The sequence below is a fragment of the Mirounga leonina genome, unplaced genomic scaffold (genome assembly GCF_011800145.1).
Source record: "Mirounga leonina isolate KUSES-001 unplaced genomic scaffold, KU_Mleo_1.0 Mir_170, whole genome shotgun sequence".
NCBI lineage: Eukaryota > Metazoa > Chordata > Mammalia > Carnivora > Phocidae > Mirounga > Mirounga leonina.
This window is the reverse complement of record NW_023270433.1, coordinates 17,541,476-17,560,846: the sequence shown is the minus strand read 5'-3', so window position 1 is coordinate 17,560,846 and position 19,371 is coordinate 17,541,476. Positions and strand designations below refer to the sequence as shown.

The following is a 19,371-nucleotide window of genomic DNA, read 5'->3' as shown; positions in this document are numbered from 1 at the left end:
GCCTTCCAAACCTTGGACTCTTATCTCTCAAATGGGGACAAAAGTGCTTATTCCTCCCAGTTATGGCAAGATGATACCTGGGCAGCATCAGTACTGTGGACTGTCTCTGAGAGTCGGTGCCCTTTCCCTCCCATAGCGGAGCACTGAGGAGGGAGCACCATGTTCTGGAAGAGAGAGCCACACTGGCTTTATGGAGGTGGCTTTATTGCACCTGGCCCACTCAGTGTTATGGTCTCCGTGGCCTGACCCGTGGTCTCCCAGCCGGCTCGCCCTCCCGCCATCTCCATATCAAGGAGTCCTGCCTGTGGCCTCTTACAACCTTGCAGTTCTTGGGGACATAGCTCGGCATTGGATCTACAAGCCTGAACGTTAAAATGTGGCCCAAGTGGAAATATTTGGAAACACTACCTGGGGTGTGCGTGTGCGTGTGCGTGCGTGCAGGTGCGTGTACGCACTTGTGCATTCTCCCATGCTCCCCCTTCCTATTCCTTTTCCTCTCTTTTTCTATGAGCCCCATTCCCAGGTCCCTTTGGGTTGAAAGAGGAAATTGGAGAGGACGGGCCAGAGATTTGAAGAGCACTTCTTCCCTCCTGTGATTGACAAAAGGGCATGTAGATCTGTAAAAGCGAAATTCAATAGAAACCTCATGGCATCTCCCCTGTGTGGGAAAATACCAGAACTCCCGCTCCCCCTGCTCTCCCTCTGTCTCCCCGCCTTTGTGTACGACGTGTGTGGGTGGAAGATAAACTGGATTTAAAAAACCCTTTGAAAGCAAGACATCGTTAACTCCTCTAATTGAAAGCAGTCCTCGGCAAAGGGGGAGTTTGGAGGCGGGTGCTGGATAGAGTGGCTGGTGGTGCGTGGAGTGGACAAGAGCCCCTAAGTCCTGGGGCCACAGAGGCCTCCGTGTCTGTCAGCCCAGGGAACCCCAGTCACCACCAGACATCCTGGCTCGTCCCAGAGGAGCTTGCGGCCCGGCGGTCTCTCCCATCCCCAATGGGCCCTGTTCCCCATCTCTCTGTCAGATGTGATGGCTGGAATCAGATCTCTGAGGATACCCCCAGCACAAATATCCAGTGATCTCAAAGCTTTGGGGGAAGAACCAGCTCTTTGTCACATGCCTGAAAAGAAAAGAAAACAGAAAACACATTGCCTGAATGGCTACAGTAAATGTTTACACTACCCCTCTGGTGTTCGTAGAAAGGTGGCTGTGAAATTAGCCTTCCAGAGACCAGAAACATGGGGTCCAGGAGCTGACTCAGGGGCTGACAGAACAATCCCACTTCGTGACAGAGTCTCTCTCCTGCAGCATTCACCAGGAAGAGGCTGGAAGAGAAAAGCTGGCAGAATGTCAGAACTGAAAAGCCTTTTAGGGATTCATCTTATTCCGTCCTTCTGCACATGGGAAGGACGAGTGTCAGAAGAAGTAAGCAGGTGGGTCAGCTCTAGCAGTCAAGCCTCTTGCCTGGCAACCCAGGGCTCTTTCGACCACATCACCCACCCTGGGGCAGCCCTGTAGGGGCCTCCTCTGGGCTGCTGAAGCAACTTCTGTTCAGGAGAAATCCCAAGTCCATCCTCCATGACCCTGAGAGATAGGCAAGCAACGGTTTTCAAGGCGGCCTTAATCTACCATTAAGAGTGTGGGCTGAGTTTGTGCCTTAGCATTGAATCCTGGTTCCTCTAACGAGCTGTGTGACCTTAGGCAAGGTACGGGGGCCTGGAGTCCTTATCTATAAAATGGGTATAATCATAGTACCTCCCTGACAGAGTTGTCATGAGGCCTGCATGATCTAGTACGTATGGAGACCTTAACAAAGCGCCCAGCCTAGGACAGGCACCCCCTAGCTGCTACCGCTCCTGCTGGGACTCTTGTTCTCGGGGCACCTACTGCGTCCTGGGGCTGGGCAATTGGCTAGGATTGACATGAGCATGAATAAAGCATGCCTCTCACCTTGGAAGTCTTCAGAATTTCAAGGGATAAGACTGGGCTCTAAATAACCATAATCCAACCTGACAAGCGCTGTAACCAAGGTATATAAAGAGCTATATGAACACAAGAGAGAGCAATTAATTCTGCCTGGGGGGGGGGGTGAGCAAAGGGGCTTTCAGAGGAGGGGTGATATTTGAGACTGGCTTTGAAGTGTGTGTAGTATTTCACAAAATGGGCAGCCAGTGCGGCGGAGGGGGGCAGGGGGCCGGAGAAGTCTGGGCACAGACATCGTGGTGGTGGAGTGCAGGGCATGGGAGAGAAAGCATCCCTCGGGGAGAAGGGAGCACCGCTGTGCACGTGTGCGGATGCCCACCTGCTACGTGGGGAGGGGAGGGGAGAGGAGGGACAGCCACTGGCAATGAAGGTGGTGACAGGGCTGAAACCGGCTCCCGAAGGCCTTTGCAAGCTGTGTCTGGGAAACCTCCCATCCCGTGGTCCCTGGGCAGCCATGGAGGGGGTGATAAGTAGCGGGGCAACAGGATTAGTTCTTCACGTTGGCAGGGTAATTATGAGGACCTTGGAGCAGGGAGAGCAGGTGGAACAACTAGAGGCAAGGAGAGGGGTAGCTGGTGCCTTCCTATCCATCAGACGAAGGGGAGGTTTTGACCAAGACAGGCACACAGAACATGGCATCGGAGGGATCAGAGTCTGGCTTCTGGCTGTCCTACACAACTGGATAGATGATCTTAAAGTGGTTGTTTAAAGTCTCATCAGAAAAGTGGGACGATGATTCCAACCTCTGTGAGCATAAATGACATTGTGACCTTGAGACCCGTGGTGGATGTTATGACTATGGGTGTCCTTAAGCTCCTGGGGTACTTAGGGGTCATTCCGTGCAACTACTGTATTTCACAGATGGGGCAGCTGAGGGTGGGGGAGACGTCCAGCTAGTAAGGACGTAGCCAGAACTGATCCAGGTCTCCTGTTGCCCATGGGGGGTGTTTGGTGTAAGCAAATCTCTGAAGGTGATGGGGTGTCTAAGGCATTGTGCTAAAGACCAAGTGGGAAAGCAGTCTCCTACTCCTCGGGTCCTGCAGGTGTTAAGATGGGACTGGAGGGTGGGACACGTGGGTGGCTCAATCGGTTAAGCGTCTGCCTTCAGCTCAGGTCATGATTCCAGGGTCCTGGGATCGAGTCCCACATCGGGCTCCCTGCTGAGCAGGGAGCCTGCTTCTCCCTCTCCCTCTGCCTGCCGCTCCCCCCTGCTTGTGTTCTCTATCTCTCTGTGTGTCACATAAATAAATAAAATTAAAAAAAAAAAAAAGATGGGACTGGAGGGCAGTGGTTCCTCCGCTGCCATCAAAGACCTAGAGCTGGGCTTCTCCTGGAGAAAGGAGTGTCATGGGCACCTGAATTCCTGTCTGCTCTTTCTGCCATGAGTTCTTGGGGAAGAGGGAGACATCTCACTGGAGGTGGGTCTACACACAAAAAAAGCAGGACTGAGGGGCTCCTGGCTGGCTTGGTCAGAAGAGCATGTGACTCTTGAGCTCAGGGCCTTGAGTTTGAGCCCCACATTGGGTATAGAGCTTACTAAAATAATAAACTTTTTAAGAAAAAAAGTAGGATCGAGGGGGTGCCAAACATAGATGAGGAAAAAAGCACCAGTTCCTGAAGCCAGAAAATTCTGCATTTATTTTTTATTTTTTATTTTTTTTTAAGATTTTATTTATTTATTTGACAGAGAGAGAGACAGCGAGAGCAGGAATACAAGCAGGGGGAGTGGGAGAGGGAGAAGCAGGCTTCCCACTGAGCAGGAAGCCCGATGTGGGACTCGATCCCAGGACCCTAGGATCATGACCTGAGCTGAAGGCAGACGCTTAACGACTGAGCCACCCAGACACCCCTGAAAATTCTGCATTTAAATAGCAATTTTGCCACCTACTTGCTGTATTATGTTGTACAAGTCAGCCCACCCTTCCTTGAGCCCGGCAAAAGGAATGGTCTCAGTAGATAACTCTTCAATTCCCTCTGAGTCGGGAACTCTAAATCAGAAAGCTTATAGACGTTGCTACTTAGAGGAAAAAGGAGGAGGAAGTATAGCCAGACATTTTCTCCTGGCAATGGGGAAGAGCTGTCCAAAAGTCAATTGAGCTGCCTATAAATGGAAGTGAGTTCTCTGGCTCTGAAGTAATCAAGAAGATACTGGGTAATCCCACCTCCAACCCTGAGAATACCTAAGGGAGGGTGCTTGCCAGCCCAACCATGTCTGCTCTTTGCCTAGCATCATTATATGAATTTCTCTCCCCCCCACACACCTGAACTGGTTCACTTATTTTATTAATGTATTTGTTCATTCAGTGAATATCAGTATTTTAGTCATTCAAAATATTACTGTATCTCACCTTATTGTGACAAAAAAGTTAACAAAAGATCTACCTTTTTTTAAAAGATTTTATTTATTAGAGAGAGAGAGAACAGCGGTGGGGGGAGAGGGAGAGGAAGAGAGAGAATCCCAAGCAGACTTCCTGCGAGCATGGAGCCCGACTTAGGGCTTGATCTCAGGGCCCCGAGATCACAACCTGAGCCAAAACTGAGAGTCAGACACTTAACTCACTGAGCCTGAGGCTCAGGCACCCTGAGATCTACCTTCTTAACAAATTTCTTTGTGTACAATAAAATATTGTTGACTACAGGTACAAAAGACTTCTAGAACTGAATCATCTGGCTTACCTGAAACTTGATGTCTGTTGATTAGCAACTACCTTTCCCACCCTTCCCCAGCCCTTGGCAACGATCACTATTCCGCTCATCAATTCTGTGATTTTAACTACTCTAGATACCTCCTATAAGTGGAATCATGGAATTATTATTGGAAATTATTAATGGAAAAAGTGGAATATTTGTCCTTTCATGGCTGCCTTATTTTTACTTAGCATGATGTTCTCAAGGTTCATCTTTACTGTCACATATGGTAGGGTTTCTTTTTTAAAGCTGAATGACATTCCATTGTCTCAGTAGACCCCATTTTGTTCATCCATGAACCTCTTGATGGACCTTGAGTTTGTTTCCGCATCTTGGCTGTTGTGAATAATGCCGCACCAGACATGGGAGTGGGCGAGGCAGAAAGGCAGGTTCCAGCTGGGAGACCCCCTCTTCATGATGTGAAGAGACAGATCATAGCATAACAGAGAGGGTAGAAGGTTGCTACGTTCATCCCCCTGACCGCTCTGGGGAGGGTTGTTGGCATCATCAGAAGGACTTGTGTGGGCAAGAGTGGATAATCTGAGGGAGAGAAGAATGGCTTACGTGAGATCTGAGAGGTGCAGATGGGGAAGAGGGAGAGGTTGGGAGAGATAGGGAGGCCACTGGAGCCAGCGACACTGGCGAATCTAGAGGAAGGGAGATAATGAGTGAGACAGAACTCGCTTCCTGGGGTTGCTGGGGGAGCTTGAGTCCCCATGGAGTGTGGGATGTAACTCTCCTGCTTGTTCCCCTACGAATGTTCAGGAAAATCTAAATTGTTCAGTAATCCTTTATGCAGTCAGACTGGCTTTTTTTGGAAGGTGCAAAGAAGTGAGTGGATGAAAACAGAGCATCCGCAGAGAATCAGTCACCTTGGGATCACACTTGTATCCCTAGTGACCAACCTTGTGGCCAAGGGCAAAGCTCTTTTTCTCTCAGGGATGTGGAGCCTGGTGTACAACCATATACCCTCAGTAAATGGCTGCTGAATGAGCAGAATCCACAAGGTCTGTAAAAGCGGGAGGCTTGTGTGTGTTTCCTTCACCTTTCCCCTGCAGCCCGCTCCCCCCAGCCTCCCCAGGAACATAGATGGTTTTAAGATCAACTGGGGCTTTGGGCAAAGGTTCAGCTGGATTTGTTTGTTCCTCACTGATCTGCTTTGACTGTCCCTGGTCAGGATCGCAGCCAGCTTGAAACAAACACAATCCAAATAGGAAAACAGGAGAATAAAATAACAGCAGTATGTACCTCTAAAGCCCTGTCTAGTGCTGATAGAGCTGATGAGATAAGAGAAAATTGTATTTAAACAATAAGAGGGGCTTTGTTCACGTCTTAGACTTCTCTGACCGTGAATGTTTTAGATGCAGAGATAAGGCCTCCCCCGACCCCCAGCACTCCAGAGATGTGCTCCACCACACTCTGCTGGGGACAGGCAGCTCAGAACACAGGGGAAAGAATTCCAAAATGATACATGTCCAATTGCTGGCCTGGATTTCAAATGCCATGGGTAGTTTATGCAAAGTCTCGCACTGTTGTAAAATGTAACACAATCCACTGGCAGATCTGCCTAAGCTCCGTCCCAGTTGTTTTTGAGAAAAATAAATAAACTTGAAGACATCTTCCAGCCTATTAAAGTGGCTGCTTTGCCCATAGTCTCCTTGGTATTAGGCTTCTAAAGATTTGAATATCAGAAGCCATCACCTGCTTCTGGCCAATGAGATGTTTGATTCTCGGCACCTCTACTCTCCTTAAGATGTTACCTGTGATATTCAGGACCCACTGGTTTCTCGGAGAGGGGGAGGGGAACTTTGGCAAGAAACAGGTTTCAGTACTTTTCAATGTTCTCAAAGCAGTGAAGCTCATTTCTTAAAGGAAACATTACATGGCAGCTCAATATCTAAGACAGATGAGTGGAGATGCTACAGGTAAAGCAGTAGAGAAGGAAGGAAGCAGATCTCACATCCTGACCCGCAGGCAGACACCTCCAAGGAATCCCTGAAAATCCATGACCTAATCCAACATTCAAATGTCAAAGATAAACCAGGATCTCCTTAAATGAGGCCAGCATGCCACTGCAGAACTTTCTGGGTGACTGATCTGTGATTCTCCAAAGTTGGCTAAGCGACTTATCTTCCTCTGTTTGGGGTTTCAAGAATGAATTGATGAAGATGCTAACAGTAAGGGACACTGGATGAAGCATACTTAGAGGACTCCATATTACCTTTGCAACTTTTCCGTAACTATAAAATCACTCCAATACAAAAAAAAGCTCATTAAAAAAAAAAACACTGATGATTGCAGTTGTAGATTACAACTCATGCATCCTGCATTTTATCTTGAGTTTGACTAGTGAATTTGATACATGACTTTTCTACTCTGTTTTTAATTCTTCTGTACTCATTTAGCAAAATCTCTGGGCAATATATGGTCTTGCTTTGTGTGATTTTTATAAGTGACATCATATTGTAGTTGTCCATTTATGCCTTGTTCCTTTTGTTTTGCTTTGTTTTTACTCAGTGTTATGCTTTTGCAATCTCTTCACTGATGTCTTGAACTCAGGAGTAGGGCTTCCGTTTTGAGTGGCCAGGACCCATACTGGACCTGACATTAAATATTTCTAGTATCATCCCTGTATATGAATCTAATTCAGGCCTCTTAAGTCTTTTGCTGTATAGAAATCTGTCACATGAATATTTCTTACCTGATGCATCCCTTCCCCAACAGATGAGCATATAAACTATTCCCGATCTTTTGCCACTACAAATATTGCTAGAATAGGTATCCTTGAATATAATTTTTTTCTTTTTTCCCCTTTTTTGTTTGTTTTACATGTATGTTTACTGTGATTGATATTAGATTATCTTTTGTTTTTTTTTTTTTTTAATGGCTTTCAAGAGCCTTAGAGTTTGCTAGGTCAGCCTTTCTCAGGTGAGTAGGGTATAGGGAGACCCAAATCCACAGGGGAGTGTTGAGAGAGACGCCACATTCAAGGTCAGAGGGAAAACACAAATGTGAGATGGCCTTCCGCAAAAGATCTGACCAATCTCAAGAACAAGCCAGTTGCTCCTAGCTTTTTCCATCATAGAACTTTTCTGTTTTCTGCTGTACGGTTTTCAGTTGTGTATGCTGGTGTGGTGCCTTGATGGATATCTACACTCATTGTCCACTGCAAGCTCCCCGCGTCTGTCTCGTCCCACGGTGCTGGGCGAATAGCCATCTCCCAACAAATCGGACTCCGATAAGAGAATGAACTGAGGGATGAAATGACATTTGGATACACAGTATGCACGCATACGCAGCACACACACACACTCTGTCTTTGGGGAATATGCCCATCCTGTCCAAGGATATGCCTTTCTCTGTCTGTAATACAGCTCTGAGCATAATGTACAGATTTGTTCTAAAAGGTCCTGCTTGCGATTCATGACTCGATGATATCCCAACCCTGATCCTGCATTTTCTGCCACCTTCCCCAAGCAAGCTCTAAGAGTACCAGGCAGCTTAGCACACCCTGAGCATTCTAGATTTCTCCATTCCTCTGAGCCTTTTCTCCTGCTCCCTGCACCCGCAGTGCCCTTCCCCTGTGTCCGCTCTGTTTTTTAAGATCCAGCTCAGATGCCAACTCCTCCAGCATTTGTCCCCGTGAGCATTTCTCTGTCACCTCTACCACCAAAACATGTTCTCTGTTCTGTCCTTCACAGTGTTGAGGACTCCCTGTTCTACAGTAGAATGTGGGCTCCTGGAGCAGCCTCCAGTCTGTGCATCCCTGTTTTCTCCTGCGGTGCCCAGAACAAAATGGGTGGATAGTAAAGGTGCATCTAATTGAATTTAGTTCAACTACTGAGACCCTCTAAAACATTTTTTTCTTTATCTCTTCCCAGGTGTGTCGAACAAAGGTGATAGATCTCAGTGAAGGCATTTCCCAGCATGCCTGGTACCCTTGTACCATCAGCTACTCGTACTCCCAGATGGCTCAGACCACTTTCTGGCTCCGGGTAAGCCAAAGTTTTACGAGCCTTAGAATCTCCAGCAGTGGCCCCCAGGAAGCACCAGCTCCCATGACCCTTTCGCAAGATGGTTTGTCTCCCCACTGAGGGTGTTAATTGTAAGGACAGAGAACAAAACACTTAGCAGTAGGAGGCTCCCTGAAATAGAATCCCTTCATCGCGCATGGAATGCCCCTCGTCCTTCTTGTTTTGGCAAAGACTTTGGAAACCTTTTGTCTGCCTGGAACCTTCTATTCATCATTCAAGGCCTTTAAGATTGTCTTCTCTTCCTTGAAGTCTTAACTGATTCCACAGAGAAGTGACTGTTCTCTCCCTTCTAGTCCTGTACATGTCCGGTCATCTGTCGGAAGGTGCTTGTCACATGGTATTATATCACTGTATTTAGGCCCATCTTCCTAAGGATTATGGATTGTGTTTGCATGTCACTGACCCTCTTTGAACTCCACGGTCTGCAGAAATGCAAGGGCTGGGTCTTGCTTTGCTTTGTCTCCTTGATGCCTCGCACAGAGGCTAGCATGGAGAAGTGACAAATAATAGTGATACCTTTTTTTGTGGTTTTAGGATGTGCCAGACACTTTGTTCCCGTTATCTTACTGGAAACTCGCAGCCACCCTGTGATTCAGTTATTTACTTAATATATCACTTAGAAGTGAGGGAACTTAGGCCCAGAGACGCAGAGCGACCACTCCCTGTCACACAGCTCAGCAGGTGCAGAGCCAAGTTGGGACAGAGTTTCTGAACTTCAGAGCCTGTGTTCTTCACTGCCTCCCTATTCCCATCGTGGACCCACGATGAGTGGTGCAGGCCCTGAAATGGAGGATGCTCCTTGAAACCCCTGCCCCATAGCCTGAGCGAGTGAGTGACCCTCCTGTGCCTTCTGCATTTCAGGCATACTTTTCTCAGCCAATGGTTGCCGCGGCTGTCATCGTCCACCTGGTGACTGATGGCACCTATTATGGGGACCAGAAGCAGGAGACCATCAGCGTCCAGCTATTTGATACCAAAGATCAGAGCCACGATCTCGGTGAGCACCTTCTCATGCAGATGGCTCTTGGGACCGTATCTGCCCCGGGGCGGTTCGAGGAGCAGCCGAGAGCTAGTTCTTCCTTCACCTTTCCTCTTTCTTGCTTCTCTGGCATTCTGCTTGCTTTCAAGTCAGGAGGCTTTTGTGTATTCAGAGAAGCCTGGATGTGGCAGATATGGGGATCAGGGGCCACTGTCCAAGTCCTCCCTTCAAGAGCTCCCTTCTGCCAGGCACCTTCAATCTCAGGCGCCCCATCTGATCCTCAAAAGACCCTGAGAAGGAGACTGAGAAAAGGCCCTTTGTCCAGGTGTCAGCACCTGAGACCCCCAGGAGAGGCATTGAGAGACCCCGGGGAGAGAGGAGAGGAGCCAGGTCTTTGGAATCACGGCCATGGCTCTTTCCGCTGTACCCCGAGGCATCCCCTGTGCCCCACAGTGGAACCTGTGTCTGCACACCACCTGCAGGGCTCCCCATGGGAGGAGGAATGAGGAAAGGCCGGGACTGGGAAGGCAGGTAAAGAGCCAGGTCCTGCGTGCCGAGAAGCTGCCTCCACACAGGGCTGGTGGGGAGGACGAGACCAGAGTTGTCACTTGCACACCCTTCTGTGCACCCACGTGTGCACGGGGCAGAGGGAAGAGCCCCAGCTCCAGAGCCAACGGCCTGGGCTTCAGTCCTGTCCCTGCCACTCACTCGGCTCGAGAAGGGGCACACTTCTCTGGACCTCAAAGCCCCTCATGTGGCATCTTGCTCTCTTCTTAGGCACAATGGGGACAATGGTGCCACTTCATCATCAGAGCGAGATTGAGAGAGATTCTATGAGCTATTCCTTAGGGCTGTTGTGACGGTGCCCAGCATGAGACCCGGCACTAGGAAAGTCCTGTTATCCGTCCCACATTCGCACCACACCTCCAGGTGTTTGGAATCCCAGGCCAGCCCTGAAGGCTAGGCTTCCGAGCTATGCATGCACCATTCCACAGAGAGCTCGGTTCGAAGCTCCGTATGAAGCCAGCAGGCAAAGGGTCATCACAGGGTCAAGCAGAAGCCAAGGGAGCAGGGAGAGGATTTTGTTTTGTTTTTATGTTTACTTATTTAGTTTTAGAGGCAAGGCGGGGACATATGAATAAGGAAGAGAAGAAAAAACCCTCTGGACTTATCTGGATTCCAGAGAAATTTCCCTAAATGAGAAGCAAATATTTTCCTAGCTGTCCTGGCACTGCAGAGAGCTCGGAGGCGTGGGGGGAGGTCCAGTTCCACAGAAGCTGCTGGGATCCCGTGACTCAGTGTCTGAGGCTTCCACGTGTCCCCGTCCCTCCCCGCAGTGTCCCCTGGCCTCTGTCCTCCGTATCCTGCCACCCCCTGGGGAGCCTTTGCTGTTCTCAGGGATCAGAGAAGGCTGCCTTCTGGATGGGGAGCTGAATGTCCCCAACAGCGCAGGCCTGCCAGGATGTGCTTAGGATCAGCCCCAAGTTCAGATGCAGAAACTGAGTTTTAGGAGCTTGCTGGAGTCACATCGTTAGGTAGGCTAAGTCGTGATGTGAACTGAGGTCCACCAGACCCCAAAGGAAGTGTCCATTTTTCCAACTCCATCCCACCCCATCGTTCCCTTCCCTCTTCTGGGTGTGCCCCTCCTCTCTGCCCCCTCCCATCCTCCTTGAAGCCTGGGGACCTGTTCCCCGTTCTAGAAAGAACCAAGGGCTTTGGGATGGGGTAAGCCTGGTCTACATGGCTGGCTGTTCTGGGCGCCTCTGGAAAACCACTTCCTGCCCTTGATTCCCAGCGTTACCTCTGCAGCCTGGCTACCGAGGTCCGGACCTCACAGGACTGCTGCTGGGTTCCTGGATTAAAAACGAGGGCGGCCTGTTGCTGTGAATGATTTGTACCATCTCTGTGGCTGACTGGGAAGGCAGCCTGAAAACTAGCAGCTCGGGCCATCGAGCCCCAAGGCAATGTGGGAGGGTGGTGAGGGCCAGCCATGCTTGTGTGAGGGGTGGCCACTGGGGGAGGGAGAGAGGCTGTGGGCGCTAGGTGAAGGGAAAGCTTAGGGGGCGGGAGGCAAAGGGATTGGAAAGATTTGGAACCAAGAGAAAAAGGCAGACAAAGAAACTTTCAATCAAACTCAAAATCCCCACTGGCCACCCAATGGTGCTTTTGTGCAGTGACATGAAAGGGTCTGGGGGCTTCGGGAAGGGCCCGTTGGGGAGGGCGTGACTGGCCTTGAGTAATGAGCCTGGCCCCTCGGCCCTCTGTCTCTCCTGACAGGCCTCCATGTCCTGAGCTGCAGGAACAATCCCCTGATTATCCCCGTGGTGCATGACCTCAGCCAGCCCTTCTACCATAGCCGGGCGGTCCGCGTGAGCTTCAGTTCACCCCTGGTCGCCGTCTCGGGGGTGGCCCTCCGCTCCTTCGACAACTTTGACCCCGTCACCCTGAGCAGCTGCCAGAGAGGGGAGACCTACAGCTCTGCCGAACAGAGGTAAGGGACCCGGGGTCTGATTGCCCGGGGCCGTTTGCTAGCCAGAAGCAGATGGAGGAATTCTGCAACTGCGTAGACATGCGTGTGGCTGTGAAAAGTCTGTGTGTTCTCCCTGCTCCATCCTCTGGCCTCTGGTCGCGTCTGCCTCTGGGCCTGGGAGGCCCACACGTCCTCTCTGGATTCCAGGGGCCAGGGAGGGAAGCAGGAATGCGCGCTGGTGGAAAGTCTCCCTCACCTGGCTCACAGTCCTAGCGCTGACAATGGCTTGCTCGTGTGGTAAACATCACTTTCCCTCTCTGGGTCTCAGCATCCACATCTGGACAAAGAGAAGAGAGGTGGATTAACTCTCCTGCAGCTCTGAAATACTGGAGTAATTATTTAGGGGGATGGAGGGAGCCTGGTATTTGCTTCATCCCAGTTCACCGTATTCCAGTGATGGGGAAATCTCTGCGTCTTCCCTAAACCCAGCTCCTGAGATCCCCCCAGCGGTCTCAGAGTCTCTGATAATGGCGTGGCCTCACTCCATCTGTGCCTCTGATCTGGTGTCGTTTATGCCCCTTGTCTGAAGCTAAGAGAGAATGGTGTTTCCTGGCAAGAATAGGAGTTTGGGTGATACTCTTACCTGGGTCTGAACGTGCCCCTTCTCGCCTGTGTGTCCATGACAAGTCATTCACTTTTCTGAGTCTCGCTTTCCTGTTTTTGAATAAATGGACAATAATATCTACCCCACCAGGGGTCATGAGGGCTAAATGGTGCGCCACAGGTGAAGATCCTCTTGCAGACCATGAGACACCGTGCCAAGGTGATGTATTAATACAGAATAATTATGGCCACTTTCTGATCTGACAGGGGTGCTTCTCTGCCTCAAACTCTGCATGAAGCTCTTAGAGCTGGAGGAAGCTCTGGACATCATCTAGGACATCCAGAGGGTCCAAACTCCTGCGTTACCCTCCAGAATTCTAGGGCCCCCAGAGGGGAAGGGCTGGTCCATGCTCGCACGGCACCTCTCAAGTTTGTTTAATGAGATCCAGAAGGAAAAAGAGAGACTGAGGCGGGGATGGGGGTCTCGGTGGGCTCCCCCAGAGTAAGGCCCTCTGAAAGGCGATCCGGCCCTGCCCTCTGTACCTGGGAGCCAGGAGAGGAAAGGGTTGGGGTGGCGGGGGGAGACACTGCCTTTCCCACGCCCCTGCCACCACAGGGGACACAAAAGGTGATTGCAAAACCCACATTGTTTTGCACCCACTGTCTCTAGTTCTGTTGTGCAAAGTCTGTTGCAATCGTTCGGAGGCAAAAGAGCTCCTTAAATATAAATATAAATATATTTCATACTAAAAGGGCTTTTTCAAAATCCCTGGCTCTCCAGACTATAAAAATAAGTTGATTCTCAGAACCCAGGGAAACAATGTCAATGGGAAATGTAAATCCATTAGACCTTTTCTGCAATGCTTTCTTTCCCATCCTTAACCAGCCACCGGGACCACGGGCGAGTTGACGGAGGCCAGCACTGGCTTCTTTGAAATCTTAATTAACAGTTCCTGTGCCCGAAGTAAACAGAAGTGTTTAACCTCAGAAGCAAATCAATTGTTTAGCATTTGTTGAGTTCTTTGGTGGCAGAAGAGCACCGGGCGGGGACTCACTGGCTATATGACTATGAGCCAGTCACTCTGCCTCTCTGGGCCTCAATGTCCCCATCCATGGGATGATGGTGATGGAGTGGATGTTCTCTCTGGTTCCTTCCACTTCTGACATTCTGTGCTTCCCAAGAGCTGGGAGGAGTAAGAGGGTGGGGGAAGGAACCAACATGCACTTCATCAGCTTATATCATTATTTTATTTCATGATCACACCTGTCCTGTGAGGTGTGGACAAGAGACAGTGAGTCAAGGCTGTCCGGGCAGTAGGGAGGCAGAATTCTGCTTTGTCTGCCCCTGAAAGCCACGAGGTCCCCGTCGAAGCCAAGTACATCCAGGAGAGAAGGGGACTTGTCCTGGCTGCTCATGTGTGAGCATTTAGTGAGGGGGACGCTGGAGGTGAGGGCCTCTGTGGCTCGGCCGTGAGCGTGGACCTGGCTGAGACGGGCTGAGCCCCCAGGGCCACAGCTACGGCGGGGGGGGGGGGGGGGTACTGGGGGCCCCTCCTGAATGCTCCAGGGGACCGGGGGTGAGGAAGGAGGAGCTGCTCCTGGAGAGCAGAAGAGGCACACACCCAGTCAGGACTGCACAAATGTGCAAATGCATTAAAACGAGCAAACTGGGAGGAGGGAAAAGAAAAATAAGCAACAACTGTAAAAAGCCACGGGATGTTTTTCTTCATTCTCAAAACACCAAGGTAAATAGCATCACTTTTATAGTACACATTTCAGCTGGCTCTGGCAGAAACAGCCCACTTGCCTCTCAGCTGTTTTCCAGGTAGCGAGAGGGGCCGACCTTGCCTCCCCAGCCTCCAGCCCTCCGCCCCTCGTCTCCCGTCCCCACTCGTCCTCTTTCTTGCTGCCTCTGTGCCTTCCCCGCCATCTCCACCCGCTCAGCCTCCTCTCCCACCCTTTGCCCCTTCTCATCTTCATCATCCTCTCCAGAGAGCGTGATACCTAGTGGGCTGCCCGGGGAGGAGCATCACTACAGCAAAGTCAATCCAGGCGGTGTGTTCTGACCTAGATTCAAGGGTCTCCAGGCCCTGTGCAGCACTTACACTAAATTCAGAGGCCCACGAAAACAGGATCGGGTTTCAAGGGAGAGGTCCAGTGGAGAAATTCTAGCCAAATCCCAGCGCCACACCTACGGGAAGGGGGAACGTTTGGGGGGCTTAGCGATGGTGGTGAGGAAGGTAAAAGGCTTCCCGGTGAGAAAAGCAACAGTCTGGGATTGAGGCATCTGTGTGTGAGGCTCTCTCACACACACACGTACACACGCACACACATGCACACACACTATCCTATGGGTCTAAACAGAGATTGACCAGCTTATTATAAAATTCAGTGGGCCGTGTGCTTACACAATTAGTAAACTCCCTTCCTCTCTCCCTTCCCTTCCCTTCCCTCCCTCCCTCCCTTCCTTCCTCCCTCCCTCCCTCCTGCCCCATTTATTATTTGCATTCTTTCTCCCTCTACCTCAAACTCTTCCCACTTCCCCATGCCAGCCCACCCAGAGAAGGGCAGTTCGGACAGGGAGCTAACTTTGAGAAAGCCAGCTCTAGGAGGAAATAAATTCTTCATGTGACCAGATTGAGTCCTTCTAGCCAGCGTGGACTTAGACTGGGTGGGGTGGGGGTGAGGGATGGTGCCTACAGGAGCCCACACATGAATATCCATCCCATCAGATGACTATATAGGAAATTCGCGTATGAGATTTGGAACCCAGAAAGAAGCTTCTCACGGCCAGAGGCCACAGGCTCCCCCAAGTTATCCAGCCCACAGGGGGATCAGCGCCTCTTGGAACACCTGTTGGGAGTTGCCGGCAGATGGAACTGCAGTGCCTGAGCACTTGTGTCTCTTCGACTGGACCAGATGCTCCTGATTCTTCTCCAAGATGTTGTTCAACTTCTAATCCCATCAGAGTTCTCCCGGAGTTCCTCTGCTTCCTCATCCTTGTCAATAATTGGGATTATCAAAATCTATTTCTCCCCCTCCCCAAGGGCTCTGAGATTATATACCTCTGTTGTTTTGTCTTCATAAAACCGTGGTCCCTGGAAGCTGGGAGGCCTCTACCAGGTTCTCTGGTTCTGCATTCTCATTTGAGGTCCCAGCAAGGGACGTGAGCTCCCCAAAGCCACCCAGCCGCTCAGCAACAGAACTGGCATTGAAATCCACTTCTCAGGCCCCTCTTCATCAGAAGTTTCAAGACTGCTGTCACATAGGCCAGATAAGACCACAAATAACTTGTGTTTGGCCCTCCTTAATCCTCTTTTTTAATTAGTCGCCAACATTTAACTACCAGGAGTGTTCACAGTAAAGACATCGGCAGATCTGGAGACATGGTGGGGCCGGTGCCTGCGGGCCACCTGAGCCAGGAGTGACCCCCTGCCACTCTGCTGGCCACCCCTCCCTCCCTCGGGAGCCCCAAGAGAGCTTGCTGCCATCCCGACCCTGCAGGCCTTGACTTTGCCTCATCGCCATTGGGCAACCGCCTCACTGGCTCCTAGGATTCCAGGGTACAAGAGCCTTCCAGGATCCCTTCCAGCAGTCGATGCATTCCTGGGCAGAAAACAAGGAGTCCTATCTTGATCATTCTTTCTCAGTCTTACTTTCCAGAGACCCTGCAGTGCTCCTGCCAAAGAGCATCTTCCCTCCCTTCCCGGTGGGGACATGCTGTCTTCTTCACTGTCCCCATCTGAGCAACCCAGAGTGACTTCTAAACCACCTTCCTGTTATTATTCCAGCTCCCCCCCCCCCAACCCTCACCCCATGGTGTAGTTGCAGCAAACGGGCAGGGTGCAGGAGTTAAGCCAAGAGTCAAGGGACACGGCCAGCAGTGGGACCCACACCAGCCCTATACCGCTGGTCTTCTGTGTTCTGGTTGAGCACCATCCATCCTTTCTGCTGTGCATGCCTGGGGGCCAGTGCCCTAGGCAGTGAGGACAGCAGTGGGGAGATTGGCTATTGAATCACTTAAGGATATGCCTCTATGTGGAACTTGAGTCTGTAAGTAAATAAATTAAATATATAAATAAGTTAAATAAATAAAATAAAATAAATATAAATATATATGTGTGTGTATATAAACATATATATATACACATACATACATATATATGAAGAAAAGACAATTTATAAATATCTCATCATCTTTGTATAGGGGGAGAGTGTCTTCATCTTTGCCCAGGTCTGAGAATTTCTTTGATAAAAGTACCTATGTCCCTTCCCCCATCCCTTAGATCAGCCAACTTCCTCCCTCTGAGAAGTGGCTTCTTTTTTTCCTTCTTTTGTTATTTTTATTGCTCATCACTGATATTAAATCCTTCCCCCATTTTTTTTTTTAATGAAGCCAGCGGCTTTTCTTGTTTTCCTTGTTTTTGTGTTTCAGCCATGACAGGGCTATGTCAGGGAGGTATTTGGGAGGGGCACTTGGGGTAATGTTTATCATTTTTGGATAGTGTGTTCACACAACCCTTGCGACTTAATGGGAAAGCAAAGAGAAGAGCAGGGGCTTAGGGGACAGACAGGCAGACCTTACTGGAGTTCTGTCCACACGGAGTGGACGGGCAGCTAAGCTCACTGAGTCTCACTTTCCTCTTCTCGAAAATGGGAGTAATTGTACTGCCTCAAGGAGTTCTGGTGAGGATGCAAGCAGGTGATGCGGGTAAAACACAGAGACTGATAGCGGGTACACATGACCTTCTTTCCCCGTTCCTCCCTGTTTTCAAGCCTGTAAGCCAGGCACACACAGATGTGCTGAAAAAGCAGGGATGCTCCGGTCCCCACAGTGTGTTCCAGAGGACATTAGTCCAGATAAGTCCCATTGGACAAGGTTATCAGAGTTTGGAAATGTGTGTCATAGCACCTTCTGGAAATCCACAATGTGCATTAGAACATTCAGGGTTCTGCGAAGTCCTGCAATTAGAAAAAAAAAAAAAAGCTGACTTATTAATCTAGTGCTACCTCATTCTTCTGACCACGAAACTTTTTGGTCAAATAATTCATGTGACCAGGGGATATTTTCCTTCTACAGCAGAGAGCCAGAATAGAGAAACCACCTTTTCTTGCAGGATCATAGTTTTCAAAGTATTTCTCACACATGGGCCCTTCGATTGTACAAACGTGCTGAGCTCCATTCTGTCCTGGACCTTTGTGCATGCTCTTTACTCTGCCTGGGATTCCATCTGCCCTAGATGTTTGCATGGCTTATCCCTTCATTTCATACAGGTCTTACTTCAGATGTCCCTTCCTCATGGAGGCTTCCTTCCCTGACCTGTCTGCACATGGTGTCCTTCCCCCAACCTCCAACAGTCATCCTCTATAATTTCACCTTTAGTGCCCTCTCTGCACACATGACTATCTGAAACAGGCTTCTTTAAGACTTTTCTGGGGTGCATGTCCTTTCTCCTCAAATTCCCAGGTGGCAGGCATCTTCTACATATCCCCAGTGTTTAGAACAGGGCAGCAAGGTCCCTCTTCAAGGTCTGTTGAGTAGATGAATGAGTGGCTGACATGCCACCCTGTTGACACTCTTGAGAGATAAATTGGCTTATTACTTCCATTTTACAGATGGGAAGACTGAGGCTCAGCAGATGATGTAACTTTCCAAGGTTAAACAATTGGTAGATGACATTCCTGGTGTAGGGCCCGGATGTGCCCAGTTGCTAAGCCCTGTGCCCTTTCCATTTCAGCAAATCAGTCTTTTTCAGTTTATTCTTTTCCTTACGAAGAACATTAATGTGCAGAGAAATGGGCAGGTACATGCTGCTTCTCCCTTCATGGCGGCACTGCCCAGGGCAGCCCGGAGCCCCCTGGTCTTCATCCCAGGAGTGCAGAGCGAGCATGGCCACACTGGAAGGCATAGGTCAGAGGACCAGCTTGGGAGCCGGTAGCTTGCGGAGCAAATCTATTTAAATCGGAACCATGTGGCTCTTGGCCCCCAGCGTTTACACACCGTGAACAGATGCATCCTGTGGTGTCAGAGCCCTTGCGTTGACTCCACGGTTTCGCTCTTGGAGGCCTCCCCATGTCACAGGGCGCAGAGCAGGGGAGGCTCTCAGGGACAGGAAGGGGGGCGGAGAATCCAGTATTTCCCCAAGTGTCACTTTATCCCTCTCCTGGTGCCTTTCGGAAGGGGGTCCTGTGGAGAGGCAAAGCCCACATCGGTGTGGGTCCAAGACCTAAATTGAACACTCCCCTTTTCTGAGTATTTGAAAAAAAGGGAATTTGTGATGTATGAAGGCTTTAGCTTCACCCGCACCCCAACTGGGACTCTCAGCAGGCTTCTGAGCAGAGGAGAGAGCATTGGGATGAGTAATCATCTTCCTGAGAAGCCCCCTGCAGGGTATCCTGAAATGGGCACCCCGAAAACAAATGGGGACTTCCCTCTGAAGCTGGTTTGGCCACCAATTGCTCGCCTTCTCCTAGCTCTGTGTGCATACCGTGGGGCGGGCGTCCCCTAGCTCTGCGTGTTCATACCGTGGGGCGGGCGTCCCCTAGCTCTGCGTGGTCATACCGTGTGGCGGGCGTCCCCTAGGTCTGTGTGTGCATACCGTGGAGCAGGCAT

General features: G+C 50.2%; 1 protein-coding gene across 1 annotated transcript in view; it reads left to right on the top strand.

The window, feature by feature from the left end:
- Positions 1-19,371, top strand: part of PAPPA (pappalysin 1) — a 240,175-nt gene that overhangs the window by 160,058 nt on the left and 60,746 nt on the right. Inside the window, exons 12-14 of the mRNA XM_035016597.1 lie at positions 8,554-8,667; positions 9,568-9,703; positions 11,963-12,176. Coding sequence (XP_034872488.1) covers positions 8,554-8,667; positions 9,568-9,703; positions 11,963-12,176 — 464 coding nt within the window. The remainder of the gene's footprint in view (positions 1-8,553; positions 8,668-9,567; positions 9,704-11,962; positions 12,177-19,371) is intronic.